At 29.1% G+C, this 18,802-nt stretch overlaps 1 protein-coding gene and 1 pseudogene across 1 annotated transcript; one reads left to right on the top strand and one right to left on the bottom strand.

Moving 5' to 3' along the window:
• Positions 1-810: 810 nt before the first annotated feature.
• LOC108485185 (uncharacterized) lies at positions 811-5,160 on the bottom strand (annotated as a pseudogene).
• Positions 5,161-16,279: 11,119 nt separating this feature from the next.
• On the top strand, positions 16,280-17,373 carry LOC128293757 (serine/threonine-protein phosphatase 7 long form homolog). Its single transcript, XM_053029263.1, has 3 exons — positions 16,280-16,725; positions 16,967-17,051; positions 17,155-17,373. The coding sequence occupies exons 1-3, from the start codon at positions 16,280-16,282 to the stop codon at positions 17,371-17,373; spliced, it is 750 nt and encodes a 249-aa protein (XP_052885223.1).
• The last annotated feature ends 1,429 nt before the right edge of the window (positions 17,374-18,802 follow it).

Below are 18,802 nucleotides of genomic sequence, written 5' to 3'. Positions count from 1 at the left end.
TAGGCAACTTTTACTCATTTAGCTTTATCTATTTTTAGCAAAATAAAAACTTCCCCTTTAGAGTAAGGTTAAAGAAAGATGGAGTAAATTGGTTAAAGGTTTAATTTTTTTACTTAATTGGTTTAATCAGTTTAACTTATTAAAATATTTTTAAAAATAGTTTTAAATAAGTATTAAATAATTAAACAAAATATTTTTTATTTAATGATATTTTTTAATCTAAAACGAAATCAAGCAATAATCTTTGGAATTAATCTTTTACTGATTTATTCAAAATAATTATTCAATACATTGGTAATAATTTTTTAAAATTTTATAAATAAATTCTTAATTGATATTTAAAATAAATAAATAAATAAACCTATCATAATTTTTAACTCACTATTCCCAATATAGAAACTTTCATTAAACACTGATTTCATTTTCATATTTTTATGAGCTTATAATTAAAATATATGATTATTTTATATTCATGCTGAAACACTAGTAAATTAAGAATACCAAAAATTCAAAATGAATAAATAAATAAAAGCACCAAAATTTTATTGCTTGAATCAAAGAATTACTTCTACATTTGTGCACAAAGATGATTACAAATTTTTTTTAAAAAAATCATGGAGTTCCCCACACTCCAAAACTGGAAAAAATCTCCTTAAAAACACATAAAAGAGTATAAGAATAGGAATCTTCTTTTTGGTTGAAATATTTTTATCCAACATATACATACATATATGTATAAATCAAATATACTCGTAGCTGACACTCATGTGAAATCAAGTAACATATTGTATGATTATCAAAACTGACCTCTCAGCCAATGGTCATTGTAGAATCAACACTGCCAAGAAGATCAATGCTTTTGTTGTTGTTGTTCAACGTGTCTTTCAAGATTGTAATTTGGCCATCCTTTAATAATATATCGTCATCTAAACCTTCAATCTTCTTCTTCAATGCATTAATTTCGGAGTTCAAAACCATGTTCTTCTCAGCATATTGCTTCACCTCTTCCCACGTCAAATCTCTCTCTTGAGAAACCATTGGCAATACCCCTCTCAAGATGGCTAGTTCTTTCGTGATTCTTGAATGTCAGTCCGAAGACGGCTTTCGATCTCGTATTTCTTTAGCATCTGTTAACATCAAAATGTAGTTAAGGAATCAAACATGTGGCTAATAGAGCTCAAGGTTTAACTCGGTTGGTTCGGTGGCATTAAGCGGGTTTGGGGTTCAAACCCTGACATGTTTGATTCTTGTAAGTCATTCCAAATACAGATTTCGTTCTCATCTTTCTTTAGCATCTGTTACCATTGAAATGTTATTAAGGAATTGAAAAGATTAGTTAACCATGTCTACAAGTTTTTACAAGGCTGTCATCTTGCTATATTACTTGGATTTGGAAATGAATTTTAGGTAAAGGTAACATAGATATGTCTTACTATGCGTCGAACACGAGTGACAGAAACAAATACTTTAAGAAAAACGAAGAGTTGGAGCAACGTAATCTTTTTGTGAGAAGTAATGCATGGGAACAACAAATAAGTTACTGACAGAACTTAGGGTTTAGTTCTATTCATACAACTATCCTAACGAGGTGACATTCAACAAGTTTGAGATTCAAATCTCAGTTTTTACAAACTCCTCCCTTTTTCATAAAAAGATAAATAAATAAATAAACTTAAGTAAAATATATGTTCAAACTTCGGAGTATCAGAAACATAAAGATTGAAATGCAGCATAAACATCAAGTAACTGCAAGGGTGCACTCATATCAACCCCTAACAGACATGTGGTTTCCATTGAATTTGTATGTACATATACATATATATATGAATTAAATTTGGATGTATCAAAATACGAGTATGTCTCACAGACTCACACAAGTATGCTCATTTTTTTTCCTAAGGTTTTTGATATATTTGGAGGATCATATCTCATACCCATATCCAAAAACATGTATAACATGTGCATTAGACATAGACATGTTAAGAAAAATAAAAAATATAAGTAACATAGGTGTAAACAATTTGTCATCCTCTCCCTTACCCCATATAACACATATAACACCCAAAGCAAACCTATTTCGGTAGGTTGTTGCTTGTTTATTCCTGCTATTCACATGCAAAATAAGAAAATACTTTCTGTCAGATACAGGTATGTATCTGACATGGATATACTCAATTTTTTTCAAGTTCTTTTAGTATTTGAAGTATCATACTTTCATACACATCCAAATATGTGTCGCAAATAAATATAAAGCAGAGATATATACTTAACAAAAAATGAAGAGTCTGGATAACATATTTATAATTCGGGGTGAGTGCAGGATACATGTATGTGCCCAATGCGGATATACTTAGTTTTTCTCAAGTTTTTCTAATACTTGAAGTATCATATTTTTTTAAACATCCACATATGTACAATATAAAAATATCAGACATGGGTACTTTAGAAAAGGCTGGTTACTTTAGAAGTTTACCTGCAGTTCGAGATCCTTCAATCTGTGGGTGAGGCATGAAATGTTGCCCATTGCGTTTTGAACTTCACATCTAAGGATATCATTTCCTCTCACAGCTGCTGAAACCTCAGCCTGCAACTGTTCTACTTCAAGCTCTTTTGAATATAGCTTTTCCCTCAATAAACTTGTTAGCAACCTTTCTGTTTTAATTTCAGTCCTTGTAAGCTCCTAAAAAAGTGTAAAGTGTAACAAAAGCAGTGAATAAAACTTAATAAAGAAAAAAAGAAAGATTTTAATGTACATCAGCCTATGTTGCTCTGACACTTTTTTTGCTTGAAGTATCAAGATCCAAAACATATTCGGATACAAGAACAGGGATATGACCCCCCAAACACATGAGAAAGCTTCTATTTTCTACATGCTTGTGTTAGACACTCACACTTGAGTCTGAGAAACATAGATACTAGCTTCAATGGTAGATTTCAATAAACATATACCTCTGAAGATCGCTTGTTGAGTTTGGTTGGGACATCAGGATTCATGGATGTCAGGTGAGAGTTTGAGGCTACTGAACTGGATTTTTCGTGCACCAAAGTTGATATTGTCTCCAGATTTCTTGCTAGGTTTTGAATTCGACATTTAAAGCCCCATACTTTCATATCGGATTCAATAAGAAATTGGCCATCTAAACCTTGTTGAGTTACTCGAAGCTGATTGTGACTGGCTTTTCCTTTGATGAACTCAATTAACTTGGAAGATAAGTGGGTGCTTTCATTAAGCATTGAGAGTCCTTGATCCTGCAAGCAGCATATGCGATTTTGGATTTCCTTGTCGAGCTTGAAAGTTAAACCACCAATGTCATTTGTGGTACCATTCAAGCTATTCAATAAATCGATATTCTCATGTCGCAGAGAATCAACTTCCAGCCTACACGACTCCAATTCCCTTCTCAATGATAATTCTACTCCAGTTAACCTTATTTGCTCCATTTGCAGTTTTTTCACCTTGCCTTCATTCTTTTCACCTGATTTCTTCTTATCGATCTCATCATGATATCCTTGTCGCAACCCTTCAATCATTTTCTCTTGCTCGCTGCAGGTTCGCAACAATTTGGTAATGGACTTCTGCAGTTACTTGCACTCTTTATCTTTCTCTTTGAAACTTCTTCTAATGCAATCTTGATCTTTTGTTTCTGCTCGATAATTCTCTCACAACTGAGAAAGATTTTTCCGTAGATCTTCATTCTCATTACTCAAGTTTTCCACCTTCATAGACAGTGATTTAAATTGTTCTGCCGAATAAGTCATAATGCTTCTGTTTCTGGTTTCCTTCTCATTAAAGGTTGAAACCTCTCGCTGAAGTGAAACGTTATGCTCCACTAGCTCTCGAGCTCGTTCTCGAAGCCTTTGCTCTTCTGACTGATACTTCTCAAGCTTAAGCGACCAATCACTCAACCTTCTATCTAACTCCTTTTCCAAACCCAACTTTATCACATGCTTTTCCTTCTCTATTTTCTTTGTCTGCAACTCGAATTCAGCCCTTACCATTCTCAGTTCCTGCCTGGCACAATCTCTATCTGCTATTCTAGACCGTAGAAGTTCCAAAACTTCAAGTGTCACGTTTATTTTCTCCTCCATTAGGTGCCTAACAGTTTGAATAAGTGACGAAACAGCGAACCCACTGTCACGAAGAAAGCTTTCCTTCTCAAGAGCTTCAGAAAGAAACAATATTCTCGCCTCAGCTTCTTTAGATCTTCTTTGTAATTCCTTATCCGTATCCTCTACTGTTTCAGAAGCGAAGTCCAGGCTCGAGAAATCTGGACATCTATTCAAGCATCCATCATATAGACCTTCAGTTGTGATCGGAATACAACAGTCAAATTCTTTCGAACTTGATATTGGAATAGCATGAGTCTGAGAAAGCCTCCCAATCACATTCTTTTTTATCATCTGTGGTGACTCATGCTCGAATCCGGTTTCCACCGAATCAGACATGTTTTTCTCTTCTGCACCACCTGTTGGAGATGAAGGGGATGCATATCGAACGCGGGGCAGAAGCCTTCCACCTCCATTTCCAATATTTCTTTTCGAACAGTCCCTACACTTGTAACGTTCTGGCTGCCGTTCTCCATCGATATAGCAGTCAATAACTTTACTGGACACATTGCCAGAACAAGAAGAAGAGCTTCGAGATGAATCATAGTGCAACCTCAGAGAAACCGAAGAACATGGCTTCTCAAAACCAATTGCTGCCCCTTCACATAGTTTAGTCTTTGATTTCTTCTCCAGATTATGAGCCATCCACCTAGAAAACCGCAAGAACATGAATGGCATGCATTTAGATTTGTACTCCATGAATAAAAAAGCAAATCAAATTCCTTACAGTGAGTGATCATACTGCTGATGTTGATTAACATTAGAAAGCTTGTTTAGATCATCAACAATAAATGTTGCAGATGAAAAAGAACCACTCCTTTGAAGACATGAATCATTACTAAAGCTCAGGCTATCCGATATTTGCTTTTGAGATTTACCAGACAAATGTTTAGGACTGAAAAAACTGTGTTCGGCCTCGTTGCCACCATGTTGGTCATCAAATCCATTTTCCGAAGTATTTTCCCAGTAAACTTGCTTGTTGGCTGAAGGTGAAAAATCGACATGGATGTCGTCATTGCTCGAGAAAGATTTCAAGAAATATAGCTTCTTCATTTATACATGCAATAATATCATCAAAAGAACTGGTAGTTTTAGCTCATGAAATTTTCAGGAACCTCAAAGTACCTGGAGATTAATATATAAACTGTAAAAGTCAAGCACAGACAGCAGAAAGAAGCGTTTCTTTGTTTTGGGTGGGGTGGGAAATATGGGGAAAGGATAAGGGTATTATCGTCATGCGAAGGAATGTTTTTGAAATACTCTTTTGCGGGAGTGGGGAGCTAATGATTCGGTGAGTTCGTGTATAGAGAAATTTTGGTGGGTTAGGGGATCTCACGGTGGAGGGTAAAAGTCAAAACCCCTCCATTATATCTTGAATTACATAAATGACATATTAATTCTCTATACATTACATTTGAATATCTCTATTCATTACATGAGTGACTAAAATAGTACTTTTGTTAAAATTTAGTGTTTGTATAAGGTATAATAATAAATTTAGTCCTCAACTTTATGCATTTATTCAATTTGACTCCTACTTTTTATTGGAAGCAAATTAAAATATTTAAAATTAATAAGGTTGAAGGGTCAAAAGTTCTTAATAACAAATTTTAAAAAAAATCAATTAAGTCCTTTTAAATTTTAAAATTTATTTAAAAATAAAAAATTATAAAAATATATAAAACATTATAAAAATATTAAAAATTATTAAAAACACAATATTGACCCATTAAAATCTAACGATTATAAGATTTTTAAAAATATTGAACCCACTCTTTTAAATTATAAAGTTATAGGATTTGTTAGGTTACTTGAGATTCAATTCTTTCTTCATCCAAACAACTTGAATGTGATTAATATGCTACCATCTATCATTTGAAATAAATAAATAAAAATATAAAATCTAAAAATATAATATTGTACTCAGATACAATCAAAATTAAGTTTTAAAACAAAAACTAATATGGTTTAAATTCGAATTAAATCTCGAAATTTGTAATTTTTAATAATAATCCTGTCCAGAATTTTTTGCTTGCGCAGTCTTCACTAAAATGGTCATAATTGGAGCTCTGGAATTCAAAATTATCAAACTGAAATTTAATACATCACTAATATAAACTCTTAAATATTAAATAATAATATTTACGGACTCAATCGTCGGAATACGGGTTCCGAATTTTTGGTACTACTGAAAAACTGTTGTTACAGTTTACGGGTTTGTGATAATTTGTAAAATACATATGCTTGTGAGAGGGAGGATAAGTCACAAAAAGCTTTTTCATTTTTATTTCTAATACTAATATTAGAAAGTGAAGAAAGTGAGGTTTTTATATTTGAAATAAAATGAGTTGTATTTTTAGTTGCTCTAAAGAGACAGTCTGAGTAGTACTCTTCGATAAACCCAGAAGCCTTATCCACACCACCTGAGAATCAATTTCATTTTGGGCTATCAAGAAGTCCGATGACCATGGTCGGATAGTCAAGTAATAGACAAAAATTACCTGCGGCCCCCCTAACCAAAACCTTATCAAAATCGTCCTCATCCTAGAATCGAACTAGAAAAAAGTAATTCTCCAGGTCTATCATTTGATCGAGTACATGGGATTCCACAACAAAGAAACCCTACTCAATAAAGCATTAAATCCTATTCTTCTTCCCAATAATTTCACGATGATTGTTCTCGTCATCTTATGTTCAATGTACTCATGGACATGATTCGAGAATGTTATCGATGGAACACCATCCACCATCTTCGTGATCACATCACCATCCATGAGTGCAAAATCCTCCTCCATAGACACATTCTACGCAGGAACCGGTGAAGCTCACAGTAATATTGATTTGTACGACGCCCTAGGTATGCTCGAACTCTATATATTCTGTCTGTTTCCATCCACCTTCTGGCCATTCATTTCTGGCTGTAAATCCAATCTTGTACAGACCTTATTAGTTTCTTGACCGACATCGCTCTTTGAACCCGAAGAATTCGCACTCATTGCAAATTTCACCATAAACATTGTTTCACTTAACATTTTCTAATTTATTTTATGTTTATTTTAATTTTGAAAACATAAACTTTCGATAATATAGTTAATTTATTTACGTTAAATTTAATGTGTTATGAATTAAATTTTGATTTTTAAATCAAACTTTTAATATTAAAATACTACATATTCAAATGTGATAGAAACTCATTAATAGTGTTACCAATTAGATTTTAAATTTTAAATTAGAAAAGTAATTAAAGCGACTAAATTTTAAATATAGAAAGAGAATAGGTAGGGACCTAGGGTTAATTAAACCAAATTTTTGTATTAGAAATTTGGCATAATAATAAGTTTAGCTTTCAACGCTTACATAATTTTGTCAATTTGCCTCTTTTTTTTTTAAGCTAAATTTGACCATAAACTTTTCAAAAAGTGTTAAGTCATTTTGTCTTAGTGAAAATATTGACTAAACAATATATATTTTTGATAAAGTTGGCTTGACAATCTGCGTGACAGTTCACATGCACTTCATGCTAACACAACACTATTTGTTTTATAAGTCACATCAACATATAATTTAAAAATATAAAATAAATAAATTCAAAAAATTATAAAAGTTCATAAAATTTCAAAAAATTAATATGAAGTATATATGAATTATCATGTAAGTCGCTATGTTTAAAATGTAACATTTTAGTCAACATTTCTATTAAAAATCAATCCTACTTTTTTTCAAAATGTTAATGATCAAATTTAGCTTAAAAGATAATAATAACCAAATTAACAAAAGATATGAAGTCAAAAGTTAAATTTAACAAGCATGTGATAGGATATGGATGAAATTAGTGATAATTATTTCCAAGATGGTAGGCTTGGAAGATTAGATGAGTCAAAGTCTCTAAAAGTTGAGTGACTCGTGAATTTAATTATGAAGAATTTAAGGATTTGAATATAAATTTAGATCTTTTGAAATTAGTGTTGATTATGAGTTAAACTACATACTTTATATATGGTTGTAGAGATTTTATTTTCATTACATCATAATCAAAATTATGAAGGTAATCAAATTTTATGGATATTTAAAATTATGAATGATGGATAGAAGTCCTACAAAATATTTGGTTTAATTTTACTATAAATTCTAGTTTCTTTGGTATTTGTAATTATATCTTAATTTACCATTAAATTTTTATATGATTAAATTTTACTATTAAACTTTAAATTTTTACTAAATTTTTCATTAACTTTAATTTTTTAATTAAATATTACTATTCAATATTAATCTTGATAATTTGAAAGCATAATTTTATAAAAAATTCTTTCAAATATTTTATTTTCATAGTTAACAATAATTTAACTTATAAATGTCAAAATTTAATAAATTAATGAAATAAAACTTAGAAAATGAACATACACGAAAGAAAGTTAAGTTAAAGTAATAATTGCTTGGCAGGTTATGTTTATGCACTACTTATAATATCTTCTGTAATACTTTGTATCTTATGTTTATTTTATTTATCGTATTCAGCATATTTTGTTAGAAATGGCTCAATAGAAATTTGTTTATATTCCTAGAAAAAAAAAACATAGTAGTTGATCGCATCGTAAAGTTGGCTTTCGATAGGAGTGAGGGAGTGCAGCTGTTGGCAGGGAATTCGCTTCCCTTTTACCTGTAAAACTAAAACCTTGTATCTTTCCCTTCCCTTTTACCGATGAAAAATTGAAATTAATTCTAAAAGGAAAAAAAAAATTAAAAAGATAGAATGGCTTTTTCAAACCCAAATTTTCCCCGTAAATTTCCAAGTTTTTCCTTATTAAAATAATTAATATTCTTTAAAAAATATAGAAAATTAAAAAGATAAAATAAGTGACTAAAATGAAAATTTACTAAAATTAGGTGACTTAAATAAGTGTATTTAATGAGAAATTAACGGTGAGTAATTAAAATGATAAAAGTATATAACAACAATGCCTAAATTATATTTTATTTCCGGTCTCAAAATAAAAACTTATGAAGGTTAAAGTGATCAATTGTATAATTTACCCTTAAATTTATGATAAAATTTTAAAAATAATTATGTAACTATATTTGGCCTTACTAGATTATGCGGCCACTCATAATGTAGGTAAAATAAACATTTTATTTTAAAATTTATTCAGTAACAATTATAGGTGGAATGTTAAAGAATTTATATGTAAATTTTATTAAACACGATGTTTGGATACGTGGTTTTAATTTTTTTGTTTAAAATTATATAAAAGTATAAAAGATAAAAGTCATCAAATTAATATTGATTATGATTTAAAAGAAAAATATATTAATCTTTTTCCAACTGAATTGATATTCAATTAATCCGTGACACCAACTTAAAAATACTTTATAATATAAAAAAATGTAACATACTGTAAATAAAAATTGAAATTAAAAATATATATGTTTGTATCATGTTCTTATTATATTTTTGCTTCATTTTTAATTGTTTTTCTAGTTTTTTTTTTGTCTTACTTTAAATTATTATATTTACTAGTATGACATACCACATATGCATGTAATAAATATATTTATAAGAATTTTATATAACAATTAAATAAGGCTTTAGTTGAAATGGTAAAGTTACAATATAAAGTTGATAATGTCTTAAGTTCGGGGTGGATTTAAAGGGGCGTAGGTTCAACCCCTTTAAAATTGAAAATTTTTCATTTATGTCATTTTATAATTTATAAAATTTTAAATTAGTAATGGTAAAATTGTAATTTAGCTTTCTCAAAAATAAAAAAATTTGATTTAGTCCTCTAAAGATTATAAATATATAGACTATTCAAATGGTAAAATTATAATTTTTCTATCATAAAAATATATAATTTAATTCTGCCTTAAAAAATTTTGACTTCGCCCTACTCAAGTTTAAATGTTATCATGTATATATTTTTCTAAATTTAATCTTATAAAATGATTTGAATATTTGATAATTTTCTACCGAGTTAAAACTCATTGATAAACGACACTCAACTCAATCAACCATATAATATTTAAATTTTATATAATTTTAATTTGTGAGTATATAACTCCAAAACAATTATTTAACTGATAATTTTGAGATGATTAACTCATGAAATTTAAATTCAATCTTTTTTTAAAGAAAGATTTTATCATTTACCCTCTTGGGGGTAAATTATTCTTTAAGCCCTTCTAAAAGTAAAAGAATTAATTTAGACCTAAACTTTGGTTAAATGGAGAAGAATTTTAGCCTTTTTGAAAAATAAATAATCTAAAATCTAAACAATTTTAATACAAATTTTTTATTTTTGTCCCCTCCAAATTTAAAATCCTCTTTGCCATGCACAAATGCCACCAAATGAGGAGAAAAACAATTTGTTCCTAATCGCAATACTAGAAGGATTTAGAAACAATCTAGAGATACATCACTTAAATCGACTTTTGATAATTGGACCCTAACTTCATTATAATCGGATAACTTGATGACGAACTCTGATCGATCAAAAAACCATTGCTAAAAGCTCCAAGAAACCTACCCCATCAATGATGCATGAAAAAATAAGTCTTAAATGACGTATCATCCTCTCCATCATCTTGAAATCCAATTTTGAGAACACCATCACAATACTCTATCCCAATGAGGTCCTATGAAAAATATTCCCAGTATATCTAAAGGTGCCCTTCCCTTGATAAATCATATGTATATATTATAACACAACTAAAAAAAAAAAAAAAAACTACCACTACTTTCAAAGAGAATAGAATAGATAAGAAGCCCATTGCTTTAAAAGAAAACGAAGTGACTTATTATTATTTTTGGTACGTATTAAATCAAAGATAAATTAGAGAAGATGATTTTCTTCCATCTTAATCATTGTGCAATAATTACAACACTTCATCCGGTAGTTGCATGTAAATATGTCTCCCCAAAAGGTCTTAAGAATACCATTTTTGCCTAGCCATCTGTAACTTTATTCTCCTCTCTAAACACATGTCTAACATGAACCATCCATAAGAAGGTCCATGATGGCACGCCCCACAGCTGAATAAGTTTGTTAATCTTCATTTGCTTGAATCGCTTTGATAGCGATACTATTCATCTCAAGTATCACCTTCTCTAAACATGGATCCCATGCTAGTTGGAGTTCCTTAAGAACACCTCAAAATTTTGGCGGAACCACATACCCCTGATGATCTCATATTAAACCACTTGCTGCAACAATCCCAGACAACTGACAAACTGCACCAACTATATTCCAAAGTGAATTATTATTTATGTACAGGTAATGCTAAAAAATTTAAGCTTCGAAAGAGAAAATCCAACGAAGGAAATGAGAAAAAAGGAGGCATTAAATTGTTATTGTGTAATGGAACTCATTTTCTCAAATAAAAGGAAAAAGAAAGTTTCTTTATTTTTTTGTTTGTCAAGGAAAAAAAGTGAAAGGAAAATGAAAACAAAATGATTTTTACATTTTTTATGAAAAATAAATATTATAAAACCTATATACATACACAAAATAGTTGATCCTATTTTCAAGGAATTAAATGGCTCTTCTCTTACCTGATAAGTTGGGAGGTTATCATGTCAATTCCACTAGGCAATCAATAACACGGAAACCCTAATTTGATGACCTGGTGGGATTTAATAAAATTAAGAAAAAAAGGGGCTAGAAATTTATTAGGAAAATGACACTATTAAAGTAAATTTTAGGGAGGTCTTCGACTTTTATGAATAGGTGATATATTAAATTGGATAAATTTTAAAATTTTATATGAATTTTGATTCAATTTATAATTTGATACATAAAATTTGATTTGACGCAATTAGACATATGAAACTTTAATTGTGGTTCAAATATATACATAAAACTTTAATTTTGATTCAATCATATACATTTTAAAGAACAAATACATTGATTTGTTTTTATATTGGATAAATATAATTATATGTGTATGCAATATATAAACATAAAATGATGTTACATCAATACTTGTGTTAATAATTTGTGAGATTCGATTCAAATCAAAATTTTATGTTTAAAATTACACAAAATCAAAGTTCCTATATAAAGTTGCACATTAAATCAAAATTCATGTATAGTTTTGAGATTTATCCCTATTAAAAAACTACTTGCAAACGAGACAACCTGTAAGCCATGCATGTTTTCCGGTGGTGGAGCTTGACATTAAGTTTTAGAGGTTTAATTAAAAATTTCAACTATTTTAGAGGTTAAATAAGAAATTTTAAAAATTTTAGGGGACATAATTAAAATTTTTGAAAACTTTGAGAGTATTAGTGAAAACTTTAGAGAGTCCAATTAAAAATTTCAAAACTTTTGTAGGACCTAATTAGAGTTTTTAAAAATTATGGAGGGTCTAGTGAAAATTTGTACAATTTGAAGGATTAATTATAATTATAAAAATTTTTGAGGACCCAGGCCCTCAATCAAGATTGTTAATACTACATTGATAGACGCATCACTTTTCTATAGAAACTAATGCGTACCATTTTTGGATTTATCAATATTTTTAGAAAAAATATTTAATATATGTATATAAAAACATTTAAAAATATTAAATGAATGATATTAAATAAATTTTAAATATAAAATATTCATGCTTGAGCGGATGCACAATATCACGGCAAAAGTTTTTATTATTTATTACTATTTCTATAAAAGTTAGAAATTCTATATTTTTAATATTATTCATGCACAATATTCCTGCCAGTGCAATTAAGATTGGGTGAAATAAATCAGTGCGATTGATAAGTATTGAAATTTTAACTCGTGCGGAAGAAGTAGTTGATTGTACCGGTTTATTATTGAAATGGTATGCACTAACTAAAACAACAAAAATCAGTGTGAAACCAACTATATTGATTTAATCCGTTTAAAATTCTAAATAACAAATTTATATAAAAATAAAATTATAATTTGACTTTTTAAAATTTTAAAATTTAAAATTTTCCCTTCAAAAATAAAATTCTGACTTCGTCATATTCGCGGGTGCTGTCACTGTAAGGACCATATTGTGTACTTTTCAATACTAATATCTGATTTGATCAACTGTGTCGGGGATAAAGCTTCAATTTTGTCAGATATATGCCATTTTCAGTAAATTTTTCTTTCATGGATTTAATGAAAAATAGTTAAATTGATGAAAATAAATTCAACTGTATTATTTACATTTTTAATTAAATAAGGCTTTAATATTTAATTTTTACTTAAATACACTTATAAGCTTTAATTTATAGTTAAATAAACCCTTTTCATAAATGGAAAATTCATTTGTAACAAGAAGTTAATTTTATGAAAAATAAAACGTATATAAAAGTTTTTTAATTATATATAAATTTTAATTTGGTATAATTATACACGAAATTTAATTGTGGTTCAAATGTATACTTGAAATTTTAATTTTGATTTAAGCATACACATTTAAAGAAGTAAATACATTAATTTATTTTTATATTGGATAAATATAGTTATTTATGTATACAATAAATAAACATAAAATGATATTATATCAATAATTGTGTTAATAATTCACAAAAATTAAATCAAATCAAAATTTCATATATATAATTACACATTAAACTATAATTTATTTATAGTTTTGAGATTTATCCTGCACCATAAAATTATATAAATTTTTAAAATGAAGAATTAAGGCTTTTTATGCAATTTTCAAATAAAAATATTGACCAAGACATTAAATTGTATTCATTTTTTAATTGATTTTAACATTTTCTTTAAAAACTAATCCTTCCGAAAGTAAAACAACAATATTGGTTAAATTTACACATTTTCTTTCCTTCCAAATTTAATTTTACAAAAATAAAATTTAATAATAATAATAATAATAATAATAATAATAATAATAATAATAATAAACACGAGAGGTTGAGAGAGGTTAAACTATTTGATGAATAGGTCAAATAGTAAGCTCTTTTAAAATTCAACAGTGTCTCCGCAAACTGGACTACGTTTACCAATGAATCTAAAACAGTTACGTTTACGTAAGTATGTCGTAATTTTCAAACCTGTTCTCGTGTTGATTAAAAAAAACATTTTTTATTACCTAAATAATATTTTAACTTTTTATCCTTAAACTATCAAATTATACCCTAATCGATTTCAATCAATAATAAAGATTGATAGTTTAGAGACACTTTTAACAAAAAAAAAATTAAGGACCAATCTGAAAACCAGACTATAATTTGGGGTCAACTTACTAATAAAACATTAAAAAAGGTAAATTGTTAGATGATTCATGTAAATTGAATAAATTTAAAAATGATACATATGGTCTTTTAATTCAATATATAAAAATTAATTCCGCCAAGTCATCCCTTTGAAAAAATTTCATATATTTAGTTGGTTTGGTTTAAAAATATTAAAAATCCGATACAAATTTATTTAACTTGTAAAATTTATTGAATTAATTTAAATTAATAAAAAATCGAGTAGTTCAAGCAATTTGACCGATATTAAAAATAAAATATTTAAGTTTTTATATTAAAATTATTGTATAATATGTAAGATATAATATTATAATATAAATGATAAATTATATGATATAATAAATTCAAATCATTATATGTGTATTTTATTTATAATATAATATATAAAATATACAATAATAAAACTAGTTGAATCTATTTAATTATCGATTCTAGTCGAGGACAAGAGTTCAAGTGCATTAAAGCGAATTATTCTCCTATTTATGGATTAGGGAGGGACTATGGGTAGTTCTAAGCATTATGTCAAAAAGAATAAATCAGATTGTTAAAAAAAATTATCGATTCTAAAAATAGATAACCAATCAAAATATTCTAAGATTAATTGACTTCAAAACCAACTAAACTAACTAAACTGAATTAACTAAATTTAATCCGTTTCCTAAAAGTAATAGCATAAATTATCTTAGATAAGTTGAATCCTTTGTTTTAAAATGGATATTAATTTCACACAAATCCCTTTTTTCTATTAATATTATATTGGGAGGGAGATGAAATGGAATTTTAGCCACTTAATAGTTTTAATTATTATTTCAAATATATTTTGGTAATAGAGGTGTGATTGTTTGAATTTCATTGAATTTTTGAATTTTTCAAATTATTTATTATAATTTAGTTCGATTTTTAGTTTTTTTTCTTTTGAATTTATTTTCACAAAATAAATTTTATTTTTGGATAATATTTGATAAAATTTCAAATTTTTCATGTAAATAAAAATAATCAACAACTTTTATATGATTTTTAAAAAATAATATTTTTACACAAAATTTACTAGTTATGTTTACTATTTTAAATATAATATGTTCATTTTACATAATAAAATAAATTTAAATTTAAATTAAATAAAATAGTATTGAGTTCGATTTAAGTAACTTTAATATTTTAACTTGTATCCTATAAATCATTCAAAATTTTATTTTAAGTAGATTTTTATTTTTAGATTTTTTTGTTCAACTCGATAAGCATATAAATCCCATTTTAGGGCAAATTACCAACAAAAGCCCCTTTTTTTTTAAATTTACCGAAATGGGCCAGGTTAGAAATTATTTACAGGAATGGGCCAGTTTTTACAAAACGCGTCCACGTCAGTGCGTTGTCAGGGGAAAAAGCAGGAAAACACTTTCTTGAGGAAGCGTTTTCTCTGTGTTTTTACAGTAGCAACGACTACTTTTTGACCGTTGGTAACCCCCCCAACGGTAAAAAAAAACTATAACACCCCCCACCCCTTTCATTTTTTTCACACTTAAATCCTTTCAATCTTCAATCTTTCAATATTCTCTCAAAATTCTCTCAAATCTCTCAAATTTCTCTTAAATTCCTCTCAAAACTCTCGTTAATTTTTTCAAAAAAGGTTTAATTGGCTTTTTTCTAAATTTATTTTTTAAAATAAAAAAATTTGATCGTGTTAGTAATGGCCGGAGAATTAATTGGCTTCGATGATAAACATATATCCGTCGAACAAATGCAAATGGTAAGTGTTAAATTTAATATTTAAATATTATTTAAGATTTTTGTCATTTATGCAAATTTAAATAATTTTTATTTTATTATTTCTTATAAAAGTTTGTAGATCGGATATTGTAATGCTATATCCGTAACATGACTGGTCCTCCATCACCGTTGATATAGGATTACCTATGGGAAGTGGGTTTTTGGCACGTGGCGATGATAGGCCGGGGGTGCAAGTTGGACCCGAAACTTATTAGTGCGTTGATAGAAAGGTGGAGACCAGAGACGCACACATTTCATCTTCCATGTGGAGAGTGCACTATCACTTTGGAAGACATGCATTTGCAATTAGGATTGCCGGTGGACGGGGACGCAATCACTGGGTCTGTTCATTCTGCTGATTGGGGAGCGGTATGCTACGAGCTTTTGGGTGCTATTCCCGATAATATTAACGGAGGTCAGATCGAGATGGGCTGGTTACGAGACACATTTCCGGAGCCGGATGATGATTCTACCGAACTAGAAAAAATTCGATATGCTCGAGTATACATTCTTCAAATAATTGGAGATTATCTGATGCCGGACTTGTCACAAAACCTTGTACATCTGAGATGGCTGCTGAAACTCGTTGATTTTAGAGCAGCTGGTGAATTTAGTTGGGGGTTTGCCGTGTTAGCAACACTGTACCGGGAGATGTGCGGAGCTACGCGACCGAATAAAGAAAAAATCGGAGGTTGCCTATCACTACTGCAATCATAGACACGGTTTTGCTTTCTATTTTTACGTTCTCGAGTGGACCACCCATATACATTCCCACTCATAACGAGGTAAATTTTATATTAGATTTTACAATTATTACGTAGATTTAAAATATAATCGTATGCTAAAAATTTATTTAATTAGGTGGAACCATTCGACAAGTTATGCTCAATTACCTACCTATCTTGAAGATATACGGCTTCTATTAGAGCAACGGTCGGAAGCACAAGTAAGTATTAAAAATATATATATACATACATAATAAAATAGTGGATTCGTATTTAGTATTTAGTATTTTTTATTTAACTAATATTTCCATCATTTTTATATAGTTTCAATGGAAACTATACGAGGATCCGACAATTCGGGCAGTAATTCCAGATGAATACTTGCAAACTTCGAACGCTTGGCACGTGAAGGTCCCATTGGTCAACTTTGCTATTGTGGAGATGCACCAATCAGACAGAGTATTACGGCAATTTGGATTCCGACAACCGATTCCTGTGGCACTTGAGGTGTTGGATGATCATCACAAAATCGATTTACGGTAATTGCATATGGATTGGCCGAGATTCTGGTCACACTATATCCAAATGTGGGAAGATCGGTATGATTATATACCTACTTGGGAATCGATCATCGTTCCAGAGTTGGCGTGCGTGCCGGAATACATACCATGGTTTAGGATCCATGGCAAGTCATATTTACTGTTAAAAGAGGAGAGGCAACGGCAATTGCGTGTCCAAAGGGAACGACATGGCCCTTTAAATCCTAGAAGAAGGGACGACGACGCAGGCCCATCAACAACGCCCACACAATCACCCGACCCAGCAACAGGACCTATACAGTCACTGGGCCCAACAGTTCAACCGTCGACACCCATAGCATAGCATCTTCAGATGATGCCAGGTACGTATCCTAGCCCTTTTATGTATCCTAGCCCTTATATGTTTCCTTTTTCTGGTCCTATGGTAGGTTGGAATGCATGGCCCGATTCATTTCCATTTCCGATTACTCTGAGTGGACCACTGATCTATAGGAAGTCGTCGCACGAGGGATCGCAGGAGGGGCCGTCTGGGAGCTCTTCTTTTTACCAATCCCCATCATCTTATGGGTTTCAAACACCTCCGCCATTAATGATGCGAACACCTCCACAGTCACTATTCTATCAAGGCGGGTCATCCTCCCAACACCCACAACCAGAATCCTCGCCGGAGCAAGCACAACCCCCGCCGAAAGCTGGACAAAGGAGGAATCCAACGCGTAACCGTCGACGACCTCCATGTGGCACTAAATCCGACCGACACGGACATTGATTTTTATTTTAATATATTTGTACAAACATTTTGAATCTTTTTATATTATTTCATGTAATTAGATAAAAGGTTGTTTTAAATAAAGTAATTATAATTTACTTTTATATTTTTAATAAAATGGAAATTATTTTAAATAAGGCAACATTTTGAATATTTTATATTATTTCATGTAATTAGATAAAATGTTGTTTTAAATAAAGTAATTATAATTTACTTTTATATTTTTAATAAAATGGAAATTATTTTAAATAAGGCAATATTTTGAATATTTTTATATTATTTCATCTAATTAGATAAAATGTTGTTTTAAATAAAGTAATTGTAATTTACTTTTATATTTTTAATAAAATAGAAATTATTTTAAATAAGGCAACATTTTGAATATTTTTATATTATTTCATGTAATTAAATAAAAGGTTGTTTTAAATAAAGTAATTGTAATTTACTTTTATATTTTTAATAAAATGGAAATTATTTTAAATAAGGCAACATTTTGAATATTTTTATATTATTTCATGTGATAATATAAAAGGTTGTTTTAAATAAAGTAGTTATAATTTACTTTTATATTTTTAATAAAATAAAAATTATTTTAAATAAAGCAATATTTTGAATATTTTTATATTATTTCATGTAATAAAATATAAATAATACAATATATTGA

Source organism: Gossypium arboreum, chromosome 6 (assembly GCF_025698485.1).
Source record: "Gossypium arboreum isolate Shixiya-1 chromosome 6, ASM2569848v2, whole genome shotgun sequence".
Lineage (NCBI taxonomy): Eukaryota > Viridiplantae > Streptophyta > Magnoliopsida > Malvales > Malvaceae > Gossypium > Gossypium arboreum.
The sequence above is the reverse complement of the archived record's forward strand: the minus strand, read 5'-3'. Positions and strand labels throughout refer to the sequence as shown.